The following is a 14857-nucleotide window of genomic DNA, read 5'->3' on the forward strand; positions in this document are numbered from 1 at the left end:
GCCTGAGGTGAGGCTGTTATTGAACAGGGCACATAGATGTGGTGCCAGTTCACTTTGTATTTCACATATAATACATCCAGGGATATTGCTGGGTCCCATGAAAGCTGTATTCTTGCCCTTGGACAATGCAGCTTTAACTTTGTTGTAGTAATTCTGGGTGCCTGGCATTCCTCTGGTATTGTGATTGATCCTTTGAGGGGAGAGAGGGGTAAAGCTGGCACTGAATCTGTATGTTGGCAATATCTGTTGGCTCAGTATAGGAGGTACCATTGTGCAGTAACTCAGAGCAAACCTGGATATTGCAGTGGAGATTTTTGATATAACTATAGAAGGCTTTGTAGTTGTTTTTAGTGTCTGCCGCAATTCTGCCTTCATAGCTGACTTTAGAGATTTTGATGAGGGATCTCAACGTTTTGTTGAGGCTAATAAGGGAGTTTTTCCAGTCTTGAGACTTCACCTTTTTCTGCAACAGTATCTCCCTTCTGTTGTAGGGTTTATTAATGTCAGGGGACCACCAGATTGGCTTCCTTTCTTTTGAATGAGAGTGTTTTGGTTTTGTTGGGTATAGCTAGTTCCATGCATTTATGTACATGTTTGTACAGTGCATTGGTGTATGATTCGACAGTCATGCATCTATTTTCCATTGACATGAGTGCAGTGAATTAGCCACCTCTGTTTTTAGGAGCCCAAATCAGCTTTGGAGAAGTTTTTCACGATGGTTACATTTGTAGAGGGTGTGGGTGAGATGTGGATTTCCATGCTGATTAGTTGGTGGTCGGATCTAACCAGGGAGGATTTGAATACTGGTGTTGAGCAACAGTTGCCCATGTTAGTAATAACCAGGTCAAGGATGTTGCTTCCTCTAGTGGGGGTAAGAATGAACTGGTTCAGGGCACTGGAAATTATGAATTCCAGGAAGCATTGGGCCAGTGTATTGGTGCATGAGAAGTTTTCCCAGTTGATGGAGGGGTAGTTGAAGTCACTTAGTATGAGAGTGTTGGGTTGGACCCTAATAGTTTCCAGGGTGCTTAGGAACATGGAGTGAGAGTCTTGGGACCTATAGCATGCTATGACCTGAATCGTCTTCTTACCTAAGGTCTTGTACCTGAAGTATCTGAGATGCGTTATGCTGGGCTACTAGTCTGGAGGTGTGCATATCCTTTATGAATATGGAGACACCACTTCCTTTGGAGCTTTGGTCCATGTTCTGAGGCTGAAAAATGTGAAATGAGTTATAGCCTGATAGCATAGGGATGCTTTCTGCTGCTTTAAACCAGGTCTCCGTTACAACTCAAATGTCATTGTTCTCCATTATGAAGAGTGCTTTGAGCGAGTGCATCTTGAGATTTAGACTTCTAGCATTGAGCAGCATGACCCTCAGATTGAATTTATTTAGAGCTGTTACCGTGGTAATTTGGTCTTTGGAACATTGCCTAAAAAAGGCACTATAGAGGCAAGAGCCTTAGCCAGTATCCGGAAACCCAGGGGGGTGACAGATGCAGGCCATCTCTGGCAATTGAGGTCTGTCATTCATGTCATCCCAAGCAGACAGATACTAGATCCCCTTAGAATGACACCAGAAACTTAGGCAATTGTTTAATTCAGTCATTTTCTGCTTGTACTGCTGTATCATTCTGGGTGATGTTAGGATGCTGCTCAGGGCTAGGGTCATATCTGCCTGGGCAACATAATCTGAGAGCTCCTACATGTCTCTTTTCATGTAGTCCAGGGAGGTGTGTCTCAGGTCATTCACACCCAAACAGATAGTGACAGAGTCATACTTGTACTTGTTGTGGAGTGACCTTAATACGTGTGTTATCTGTCAGATTCTGGCACCTAATAGACAGATGACTGTGACCTTCTCCTTATTCAACCTAGTGAGTGGACATCAGTGTGCCTCACTATCAAGTCAACTATGATTAGCGTATTTGGCAAGCTGTTTTGTCTTAGGGGCTTAGGTTGAGGGGCACACTGCGTAAGTGAGCTATGTGTCTTCTGGTTTGTGCTGTGTTGTGGTCAAGTGTGTTCCTGCCTTGAAAGTCTCTGCTGTTTGGGTAGATTTCTATTGAGACCCTCCACAAAGGTGGGTGTGTGGTTTGTGTTTTCATGTGAGAGCTGTGACGGTGGGTGTTCTGGAGGGCTATGTGCTGCATGTGATGTGGTGCAGGTATTGACCTTCCCCTCTTGACTTGCTATTCTGTCTCAGTCTTGACTTGAGAGTGCATGGCTTCCAATTTGGATATATACGTGCATCTCTCACAAGTCTGAGTGTTGGGTGGTAAAAGGATAGAGCTGTCTGTGTACATGAGGTAGTTGCTACACTGCCTCAGAATGCCCAAGTCAGAATGACCTTTAGACATGCCAGAAGGGATGGTCATTATTACTAAGTACTGGAGCTGTTTTCTTATATATTCTTTTTACAGGAAAAATGTCACTCAAGGTGTCTGAGTCTGTACAGAGCACTGCCAAACACTTGAGGGGAAACTAATACATAGATTCTGAAAATTTAAGGATGAAGTATTTAGGCAGATATTCTGAAGTAAAAAAGAAATCAAGCAGTACTTACTGAAAAATAAAGAATTAGCTTGTCAAGAATGATGAAAAGAGGGGAGTCACATGAATGGCTACTGCCTGGCTACTACTAATGCTGGTCTAAGAACAGCTTCACAATACTTCTTTACTTCTTCTCTCACCAGAAGCAAAATGTTAGCACCAATCCCAAGAAGAGGAGCAGGCCACAGGTTGTTTGGTGATCCACAGTCTTGTCCCAGATGATGCAAGTGTCTGCAGGCTTGTAGCCTTTTTCTGGTAGATGCCTCGAATAGCAACCAGACCAATCAGGTAAGTTAAGCACAGACACTCACTCTCCAACCAGAAAGAGTCGGGAATCAATGCACTCTGCTCCTACTTTCACCAGGATGAGAATATAAGCACAGATTCCAAGCTGTCACCTATAAAGCAGTTATTAAGCTTTCTGGTCATCAGGAGTCTTTGGGAAATAATGTAACTGCACTCCTTCTCTCACCAGGAGAAAACAGAAACACTAATCCCAAGATGACTACTGAGAGGCAGAATGTGGGCTCTCCAATAACTGGTGGTCTTACAATAGATGCTTAAAGGTAAGATGAAAAAATGGTTTATGAACACTACAGTGTGCACTAGAGGAGTTAGATGTGAAAGTAGGTAACTTAAGTTTTACCTGTCTAAAAAGTTAAGTTTTAGTGGAGAGTCACTATTTTTAATACAGCAAGATAGATTGAAAGGGGGTGGTCACTTTTGTATTCTGATACTATGGAATACAGTTGGATGGCCAATAAATTTAAATAGTTGAAGGGGAGTGATTTCACAAAATGATAATTTTGTGCTTACTCACACTAGCCAGTAAAAGCAGAGAGGAAATGAGATATATGGTCAAATTAACATTAGGGGCAGACAACTAGAAAGACAGTAGTGTTTAAGAACACAACAGTAACTGGGTAGGAGGGTAGGAAAAATTTCTGCCTGACTCACAAGAGACAGAGCTGTGGTCTCTTTTCAAGTTTTAATATGCAGTTAAAAGCAGAATACAAGTAAAACACAGTGTAAAGAAAACAAATCACAGTATACAAAATAGAAAAAGGCAATAAAGTAATACAAATACAACAAATAAAAAACAAACTTACCTTTCCCTCACAGCAAACTGTAGCAGAGTTTGGGTGAGCCTGTCCAGTAAAGCTCTGAAATGTTTTATTTTACCCTTAAACAGAAGGTTTATTCCTAGCTCCACCCCCCTCAGTTTACACATGATTAACCTTAACTGACCTGTTCTAACTTATGTGTAACTCCTTAATTGACCTGTTCTAATTTCTGTCTGACTCACAAGAGAAAGAGCTTTGGACTCGTTTCAAGTTTTAATATGCAGTTAAAGGCAGAATACAAGTAAAACACAGTGTAAAAAAAAACAAATCACAGTATACAAAATAGAAAATGAGTTTCGGTATCAATTTTTATTCACTAATGGAGATGAGGAAGCATCTCTTAGAGAAGCACTTTTACTAGGGGCTAATTAAAGACAATGACAAACTTTCTGTCTTAAATAGGAGTAATGAGTTATGCAATCATTTTTAAACAAGTCATACGAAACTAGCATTCTTCTACACACTTACCTCTTGTTGCTTTCTGTTGTCTCAAGATGGAGAGCAGAATCTTTTCCATTGCCGCTGGAGCTACTATTAGAACTGTGTACAGATGCTTGTCCATTGCTCTCATACTCATGGGATTCATGTCCATTGGAATCAATTCCATTAGAGTCATTGCCACTGGAATAGTTTGCATGAGAACTGTTACTGTAAAAGTCCATGTCATCATGAGAGTTAGTCTTTTGTTTTGTATCTTGCATGGTCCAGTTCTGTTGCCCCAAATTCTTTTTTGCAGCTAAATTTCTTTCTTTGTGGCTATGTCCAGAATCTGAATTGGAACTCATAATCATTTATGCACTGCTGTCTTAGAATGGTAGTCCTGAAAACCAGCTTTTAAAAAGGTTGTTTCATTCCTCTCTCAGTAAAATAAATATGTTTTGCTCTGAAAGATAGTACCAGCTGTATCTTTGAAATCTGTCTCAGCTCCTGGAAACAATTGCCTGGGGGATGTCTGGCCAAAGTTACCTGTAATTACTAATTCAGAATATTAAAAACATATTTAACAACATGCTAAAAACCTTTAGTAAATGTTATTCGACAATTGCACTGCAACATAATGAGGCAGTCAATGGCATGCATGCATTACAGCTGCTTAATGTTTACCACCAATGTAATAGATAAAATAATATGAATTAAACCGATTATGAGAACATACACACCTGCAGACTTGTCTTTATGAAAGATTTCACCATTCTTACACATATTTCACATGACTATGGCCTCCATTAGGACTTTAACATGCTAGTGATTATAACTGTATATCTCCTGAAATATTTTAATCCTGAGCACAGTTTTGGCCCGGCTTTTCTTCTTTATTACTATATTGCCATCATATTTTTATAAATTTGGACTTAAAATGTACAAGCTGGAGAAACAGATGTCAGACGTTAATGGTAAGGCAAGTGAAATCTTCAAAGAAGAAACAACCAGTATGTCTTGTGGTAGAAAATTATTTTCAGGTGTCGCCCTTAATAGGGATGAAATAAATGAAGGGGGGAAGCTTGTACCTGTATTTGTAGAAGAAAGAAGAGACAACTACATCCCCTTCGTGTCAGAATACTGAAGAAAAATACTGACTTAGCTGATATCTAGATAAGTGATGTCAATTTCAGAAAGCTCAGTGGGAGGAAGATAGTCTAAGTGGAGGTAGACAGAACACAGAGAGTACACTCCCACTATGTATGCCTATTTGTAAGCTAAGAAATGACTGACTATATAGATTAACCAAAGAGAGGGAACAGAAACTGAGCCAGGTATTAATTTCAAAATCATTAATACATTTTGTAATGAACTGGGACTGTGAAAGACAAAGAAAAGTTTTGTCCAGTTGGCCTTGCGTGGTGAAGGACAGTAGTCAATTCAGGAATGAAGAATCCTCTGATACATTTGTCCATTGTAGAGGTCCATTTTAAATACATAACTATGGTCATTGTCTGTCCAATTGTGAAATCAAATAATGATCATTAGTATATCTTAGTAATTATCAGTTATGCAACAAAGTTTCCTGAGGCAGAACCTTTTGAAAAAACAGTGTGAAGTATATAGAGAAAAAAATAGTAATGGTCTGCTTGGGGGTAGGAATTCCCCTAGAAATCCTTACTTACCAAGGCACTCTATTCATGTCCAGAATGAGGCATAAACCTTCAAAGTGCTTTAAAGTGAAATAGGTAAGGACATATGTATACCGCCCTCAGAATGGTTTAACAAAACTTTAAAGTCTATGTCACAAAAGGCTATAAAGGTACCTATTATCAGAAATCTGTTCCTTTTTTTTTGCCAGTATACCATGACTGGCCTGACTAAAGGTAAGGCCACAACAAAGGTGAGATGGACAAATGTAACTCAACAAGCCTTTAAGCAGCTAAAGAATATGCCACATGAAGATCATTGACTTTTCAAAACAATTTCTAGTAAACACAGAGATGCCTCAGAGGTAGGCATAAGTGCAGTCTTGTCTAAGGTTATAAAGGAAGAAAAAAGTTCTACATTAGTAGAAAGATTAGCAAACCAAGAAATATGATTTGGCTATAGAGAGAGATTGTTTAGCTATTAAGCGGACCCATTCCATTCTGAAATATTATTTCCTGAAAAAGACTTTGTCCGTTTGAGAGATCATGTCTCTTCAATGGATATTCAGTCATAAGGACACCAACCCAAAGCAGCTTCAGTAGACATTGACCCTCCAGCTTCAAGATCATGTATCATCTGGGCTGAGGGCACCTGAATACAGATGGGTTGCCTTGGGCATACAACCCACCTACTGCTGCTTCCACTCTGGGGCAGGGTCATGTAACATACTAATGACTGGTACCTCTACCTGAGCTAGCTCAGAAGGGCTATTAACCCAGAAACAGGCAAAGAGGTTACAATTCATGAGGGCAGCTACACATTGCAACAATTAAAGCCCAGTGTATTAACACAAAGCCAATTTGTGGCCTTTGAGACCGTGAAGGGTTCTGGGAGGACACTAGAAGAAGTTACATATACCTAAAGGAGGATGGAATACAATTCAGAGTATCCTTGTGAGTAAAGGAAGCTAAAAGCATTTAGAAGAGAAGCCAGATAGATTTATCCCTGCCTGTGTTGACAAAGAAGATATTTTGGCTTATTCCTGTTAGTAGAATAGTAAAGAGAGCTGCTCCATTGTTGTGAGGTCTCCCTAAGCACTGTAAATCTGTTTTTAACTGTTTAATATGGTAAAACCTTGTCTATAATAAATGCAAAGAAATATTGCTTTAAAACTGAACTGTGGAAAACTTGCAAAGCAGGAACCTGAGAAGAGAATATGTATTGATTGCAGAGTGAACTGCCTTGTAAGACCTGCATTTTCCTCCTTTCTGAACTTTATTGTAAATAAACATGAGTTCCAAACAGGGAAGCTAGGTCCTGTGATTACTTTGTTACAAACAAAAAAAAAACACTATGTTGTGTGTGTGTGTGTGTGTGTGTGTGTGTGTGTGTGTGTGTGTGTGTGTGTGTGTGTGTGTGTGTGTGCATACGCAAAACAACTTTTTGGACAGTTTTAAACTGAAATTAATAATACTGAATGCAAAATCCTGAAATGTGAAAATGTTGAACCTTTATAGTGTTGATGTCAAAATATCTACTAATGGCATACCTGTACTACATATGTACACAGTGCCAGCACATAGCAGGTTTCAAGCAATACCCCTCACCTGTTAGTAAAACTCAGAAATGAGCACTAACAGGGATCCAATTGAGGGATAATTGCAGCTCTTTACACATGTAGGAATTTTGATTTCACCATTTTATCATTTCAGCATTTTGACATTTCAACACTGTGCATTCAGTATTGTAACATTCAGTATATTGATTTTTAGAAGCCTGTGGATGTGAACCCATACATACATAATTTATATGCACATATAAAAGGATGATAAACAACTTGTCCAGCTCAAAAATATGCTGGCACAGCTGATTGAAAATCAGCTGCTCAAACATGCCAGCTTTGTTTATGTAGTAGATCATGGTACAGTGGGGATAAGGGAATTTTATCTTTCCCCACTACAGTGCAATCTTGGAGTTGAAATACATAATTATCAGGTTGTTTATTTTCCTCTTCTTGTTTTTGTTTGATAGGATATGTTTCGATCATTTGTGCTTGATAAGTTGTGGTTTGAACATACACCCATATATTACTTATTCTGTTATTAACCATGTGTAACTATTTTTTCCTATATATATAGGTCTTGTTATGTCTTCTGCTGTATACTGTATTTTATCATTTTGTTTGAAAATTCTCTGTATACTGTATTTTAACATATTGTGTAAAATTTTACTTACTGCGGAGCTTTTCTCCCTGGGCCTCCTCTGAAAATGGACCTGTATCCAGTCGGACCACCCCAGTTAACAAATGTAAAATAAAATAAATAAATAAAAAATATATATACATATGTGTGTGTGTGTGTGTGTGTGTGTGTGTGTGTGTGTGTGTGTGTGTGCATTTATGTGTGTGTTTGTCTATATATGCATACACACACACACACACACACACATACACACATAGATAAAGCTGTGCAGGGTCAAGATTATTTCCGTATCTCTAGCAGCAGTTTCTAACTTATACTTGGGGTGTTACCTTTAGCCAGGATTCTGTTAGTGTGTGTGTCTAGAAAGGCATAACTTTACTTCAGTTTGTTTTTCATGCTGTTGGCATTTAAAATGGAGAGGGATAAGGAGAGTAAGGAGTTTTAGGTAGTCAAGTGTTTGGAGGTGAATGGAATAGGACTGGGTTTAGTGTAGCTTCTAATGAATAGAATCAGAATAATTAAGGTAAATAAGTATGTAGATAGCTTTAATGGCTTTAGTTTGGAGTATAGAAGTTGTGATATTTTGGAATGGAAGCATGTATGTGAAGCCAATAATAAAATGGTAGGGACAGTGGACAGTGAAAGATGTAAAACTGTATGTTTGGCTTATTATAAAGGTTCATAGACTCATAGGTGTGTACTAGGCTAATGGCCCTGGAGCCTTTACAAGCCTAACCCATAGAAGTGCCCTGGCATCATGCCGCCTGACATTAGTTCCCAGCGCCTCTATCAAGTAGAACCCCTGGAGTGATCCCTGGGGTGAACTTTCTATTTCCCATCCGCTCATCAAGATTTCTCTTGAAGAGAGCCAGTGAGGTGCTCTGCTTGATATGAATGGGAAGTGTATTCCAGAGCATGGGCATTCTCTGGGTTATGAACCTGTACCTCCAGCATGGTTTGTTGATTGTGGTAATGAGGTTGAGGTCTCTGAAGTGTGTATTGTAGAGGGATTGGGATTTCTTTAGAAGTAGCATTTCTAACAGAGCTGGGTCAGACATGGCTTTGTAAGTCAAGCAGAGATCACCTTTTAGTAGACAATATGAGACAGAGAATAGCTGTTTTTTTTTAGTCTGTCTATATAGGACATGTATTTAAGGCCAAGGATCCTCTTCATGAGGTACTTTTGTGGCCTTTCCAACTGTTGCATGTGTCTAGTGAGGTACATGTCAAATGGAGTATTATACTCAATAACTGGCCTAATGAGGGAAGAGTAGATAGAGAGATGATGACCTCTTTCTTCCACGATGCAAAACCCTTGGTAATGAGATATGCCACACAGAACTGAATACAAGCACAGAAAGATTCGCTGAAAGGTTTTACATATAGTTGACATAGCCATTTTTTGTTTAGTTTCATATTATCAGTTAGACTAATCAGTCTGTGTAATTACTGGCATTGTATTCATCATCATTTTTAGGAATGGGCACCATAAGAGGTGAACTCTAGTTGTTTGGCACATAACCTGTAAACAAACTTTGTTGGAACAAATAAGTAAGGCAGGTAACAATAACACCTGACAGTTTACTTAAAAAACATTTACTACATCAGCATGAGCTGCTGCATCACATTGAACATCATTCCTGTAGCATGTTAAGGACTTTTCCCCTCTTCCTGCTGACCATCAAGCCTACCCCACTGGACTTGAGGCCATTTGTACTTTGGCAGTGGGGGAGTCCCCAGATCTTCTAGGATGAAAACCATTCAGAGGGTCCAGTGTCTGCTCCCACTGGCATACTGACAATGAAAGCATTTTCAGCGCGCGCGCATGTGTGTGTGTGTGTGTGTGTGTGTGTGTGTGTGTGTGTGTGTGTGTGTGTGTGTGTGTGTGTGTGTGTGTGTAAGTCCCTAAATCCACCCTGGGTGGTGGGACAAGTTACTTGCATCACCATGTAGACTCAAAATGCCCTCACACAACAGGTACATGGCCTCATGTACACATTAATGATGACTATTAACAGGATGTCACTTGATGGTCTGTAAGCCAAACCCAGGACACTGACTTTGACACCACCCCTCCTCTCAGGTGGTGTGAATGAGCACTTTGTCCACCCTCCCCCAAGATGGGTATGCCGGCCCTCCCCCTGTCAGTGTTAATGGACATATATGATTTGATGGAATTTCAATCTTTATAAGTTAGCAAGTTAAATTTCCTGACCCTTAAAAGAAGTTATTAACAATTTTTGAGAGACAGAAATTATCAGTACTATCAATACCACTGGCTTCTAAAGGAATACTGTTCATTAACCCTTTATGATACAACCACTTTTTTGTTGTCAAGAGTAATGATAGTGAGTAGGCTCCATGGCACAGAAGAAGGGATTCCTGACTTCCACCCATGCAATTAGTGAGCCCAACAATTGAGGGGATAACTGGGGGTGATAGAAAAGGCAGTAATATTTTGCTAGCTTGTCAATCCTGGGGTCAGGATTTATAAGCAGGGATAATAGCTCTAGTGGTAGTACTAGGGTATACAGCCCATAGTAGGATGTACATTCAGATTGGAAATCTAAACAGAAAAATAACATGTGGAAGGAAAACTTTGAAACACATTATCAAAGCATAACTCAAACAATTGCACTTGATTGTTTTGGTTTGACAGCACACATCGTGTCACTGTGAATAGGCAAACTCAAACTTTTATTCCTTGGTTCAGATATTCCACTGAGGTAGACTAGCTGTAGGTACAGGTGCAAATTTTCTAGATATTGGCCTTGTTGTTTTCAGCTCATATTGGTTTAAATGGTTCTCTGGAATATTGCATTCAAGAAGACACTCATTAGGAACCAGTTGTTTTATCTTACCATGGTACTATGTGTTGTTTGTACCAAGTAGGAATGTGATTCAGTAGTTTTCTGAATTGTTACACTTGTTGTGTCCTACTTTTTCTCCTCCTCCAGGTGCAACCAGACCAGGTTGGTGGATTATTAGTTGGCGTGCAGAATAACATTAGAACCATATGGTCTGAAGAAGCCACTTGTAGTGGTGAAAGTGCTTACATACTCGCATTTGTTTATTAAAGTTTTGCCGTGCGTCTGACTGTCATTGATTTGGCTGTTATCTTGGTTTATCTTTAAAACAAATTTTTGCTTTTGCAGTTTGTAGTACTGACTCTAACCCCAAATCAAGCATGTCTTTGTCTGGACCCAAAATAGGATGTCATCCATTGACACCACCACCATCAAGCCCATTGAGCAAATCAGACATTTTACTCTGAAGTATTTAACGTGCTAAGGGTATAGCAAATGGTAGCTATTTATAACAAAACCTTCAATAAAGGTGGTCTGATTTTGACTCTCTTTATCTGGGGTAATTGCTAGAATCCATTGGAAGATTCTAGAATGGAAAACACTTTTGTATTAACAAGTTTTGGTATTACATCTTCAAGTGTACGTAGGATGAACCTCTCTTGCAACTGTATCACTGAGGTTTTTTTTTTTTTTTAATCAACACATATTCACACTCAACTATTCCTTTTATTTATTTATTTAATTTTACATTTGTTTATGGAGTAGTGTCTGACTGGGCCAGGAGCCGTTTTCAGTGGAGACCTGGGAGGAAAGCTCCAACAAATAATTGACAAATTTTGGGAAATACAGCACCGAATCATATGCATGGTAGAGATGAATAGAAATACTGAGTTTGATTACAAGGAGGCTAGTTCACCTTTTACAAAAGAGAATTTGAATCATGAATAGCAAATACAACATATATATATATTTTTTTTTACATTTACATAGTTATTAAGTTAGGAGAAAAGAGAAAGAACAAATAATTTGCTGAATCATAGGAGAGTAGTGACTACAGTAGGTCTGGCTGGGGAAAGACACATAAAGCTGGGTGTCAGTAGCCTGGTACTGTGCAGGAGCATAGCCAGTGATTAGTGAGGTGTTCTTTTAGGAGTAGTTTGAATTTGTGACTGTCTTTGTTTTTTAGGATGTGTTGGGGTGTTGAGTTCCAGATTTTGGATTGTTTTCTTAGAGTATAGGGAGTCACCATAGTAGTTAGGGATTTAGTTACCTTTAGAAGTAATTTATCAGATAATCTCAGGGACCTGAGGTTTGTATTAGTTTGAACTAGGTCTATGAGAGCAGGACTGCTGTCGTTTTTTTTTAAACCATTAGGATCAAAGGAGCACACCGCTCAATCAGTTCAGTTATGTGCTTTGTATTCTGTTTAATTCGGCCTTTAATGTGGATAACAAAGGAAATATCACTTTCCAGGCAGTTATTAAGGCATATTGTTCAGTATTTGGTTCTAACTTCAGTTTTACTGGTTTACAATAAAGCAGGCTAACTTCATCAAGCATACCTACATTGGATTCATTTATCCTGGTGATTAAGCCCATCCCTCATGCCACAGCTCTGATGAGCACATTATTTATTTGTATAGACCACCCACCACATTAACCCAAAACTCACTCTTGCGCCTCTTCCACCTCAGACATAGCTAAAAATTTACCAATAAACTTGAGCTCATTAGTAGGCTACAGATTTCAGTCTTTGCATTTTGTGTAACTGTGGATGCTTTAAGAAATTTCTGTATGTAATATGCAATGTCACAGTATCATGGTCCCCTGCATCAGTCATGAAGCTCACTGCAGTTCCATTAACAGGAATTTTACCTTGCCAGTCTACTTCAACATCAGACACAGGAGTGACTGAAACTAGGAAGAAACACTTTCTGTACATTATTTTTCATTTTGTTTTTGAAAACAACTTTTTAATCTGCTTTGTTTTATAATCAACAGCAAAATGATTCAGCCTTTTACATCTCTTACACCTTCTGCGACATGCAATACACTGTTTGGCTCACTATGGTAATGGTCACATGTCATGCATTTACCAGTGTAATATAGACTCTGCTTCTTCTACATTTGTTTTCTTTGATCAGAATCATACTTCTTTTTAAACTTGCAATTAATGTTGCTTCCTGAATCCTACCTCAAACTCATTATTTGCCATATTTGAATTTGAATTTTATCTTTTGACCAACTCTGTCTCTCGGATGATTTGTATGGCTCTATCTAATGTTAAATTAACTTCAAGTTATAACTTTTGAGACACTTCTATATTAGCCAGAACAATTACAGTTCGGCCACAGATGTCTTCATCTTTGGTACTATTAAATCCATAACTATCAGCCTGTTCATTCAGTCATCTCACAAACACTTCAACCTTTTTACTATTTTTATACACATTTATAAAAGCATGCCATTTTATGTATTACATGTATTATTGGCATAACATATTAACTTGAGTTTGCTAATCAAAATTTCAAATGTAAAAATCTGACCCTCTGCAAATGAAAACAAATACATATGACTGCCTCCTCATGACTCCCAGAGAAAGGTATTTTTCTGGATTTTATTTATTTCTTTATCTAATTTGCTTGGTACATGAAATTGTACAAGTTTTTATCTCCAGGAAGGTCAGCCAAAGGTTTTTGAAAAGTCAGATGGTTCTGGTGGGTTAAATGTTGTTATTGTGAAATAAATTCATATTTGGTCTAAAAGGTTAAAATGTGATAAAGCAATAACTTTGTTAGGTAAAACAAATATTTATCAGTAAAATATTTTGCACTGACCTTGGTAGACTCGTTCTGCACTAATTTGCATGGTTTTGTAATTGCCAAGGCATTTTCTCATTTTTTGTTTATTGAGAAGATCCCGGTCTGATCTGAGGTCTTGTGTTTACCCAGTGATATGCATTATTATGCCTAAGAATATCATGATATCAATAAATTTAGTAAAATGAACATTTATTTTGAACAGCATAACAGCTTAATGAAAATATTTTATCTTGCACCAAACTTGCTATGGCTAGAATAGAGCAGTGCATTATGATCTATACCAATCCTTAAAAGGCTAATACCATCTTACAGACTTAGAGAGACAATGCCAGTATTTTACATTTTCATTATGCACATTTTAGTAACTTTGTTTAATTTATTGTCAGACTGAGTTATTTACAGAAAGTATGGGAAATGCTTTGCTGAATGCTGTATTATCTAAATTAGATATGTCTGGTAGACATGTCTTTAAGGAAAGAATCACTGAATTATTTGTGGGGATCTCTCAACATTGTGGTATAAATACAGAGGAGGTTGAACATTGTGGAGTTCAAAGCTGAAACTTCCTGGGGTTGTAGTCAATACAGATCATAAACTCAAGCTGATGTGATATATTTATGACATTATTTTTTTTCTTATGCATTTTGCTCCAGCTGCCTATTGACCATTATCCGTCTCCTAGACATCAGCTTCATTTGTTCACAATCACTGAGAAAAGGGTCAGCTGGAACAGACCATCATTCAGACAGCCATGAGGGGTGGTTCAAGGGTTTTCTACTTTTGTTTCCTACATTTTCTCAATCACCTGGCTTCTGGAGCTCAAGAAGGGTTGTCCGCACTGGTCATTTCTCACTTCCACAAGGGACATTAACAGCAGGCAGCCCTACACTGCCCCCTCAAACACAGGATATGGTTTCCCCAGTCACCATTGATGAAATAGTATTTCCCTATGTGCAAACGTAGCACCCACAACATTCTCTTCCTATCATGAGAGGCTAGCTGGGCATGCCCCATCACTCTTCACCCTACTTTTCTAGTACCTCCAGTGACCGTGATGTTAATTGAACCCCCAGGTGACCTGGATTGCAGTAAGGGCTCTGTTCATCTGCATCATGAAGCCAGATTTGAATTTTTAAGAGAGTACTTTGTCTGGTTTAGAATCCTTGGCATTACATCATTTCATATCTTTATATTCAGACTTAAATGTACTGCATAAAATGGACAAAGTTTTATACAAAACGCTTATTTTGTGAAATGTTTCCTTCGTATACAGTTTATTCA

At 38.5% G+C, this 14857-nt stretch overlaps 2 protein-coding genes across 4 annotated transcripts in view; one reads left to right on the forward strand and one right to left on the reverse strand.

Moving 5' to 3' along the window:
• LOC122799310 (period circadian protein homolog 1-like) overlaps positions 1-14857 on the reverse strand; it is a 439191-nt gene that overhangs the window by 348762 nt on the left and 75572 nt on the right. For all 3 annotated transcript variants that reach the window (XM_044068277.1, XM_044068278.1, XM_044068276.1), the window contains exon 2: positions 4146-4652. In XM_044068277.1, coding sequence (XP_043924212.1) covers positions 4146-4468 — 323 coding nt within the window. In that variant the 5' untranslated portion in view covers positions 4469-4652. The remainder of the gene's footprint in view (positions 1-4145; positions 4653-14857) is intronic.
• CRYBB1 (crystallin beta B1) overlaps positions 1-14857 on the forward strand; it is a 651488-nt gene that overhangs the window by 24990 nt on the left and 611641 nt on the right. The window lies entirely within an intron of this gene.

Source organism: Protopterus annectens, chromosome 4.part0 (genome assembly GCF_019279795.1).
Source record: "Protopterus annectens isolate FY-2018-M chromosome 4.part0, PAN1.0, whole genome shotgun sequence".
Taxonomy (NCBI): domain Eukaryota; kingdom Metazoa; phylum Chordata; order Ceratodontiformes; family Protopteridae; genus Protopterus; species Protopterus annectens.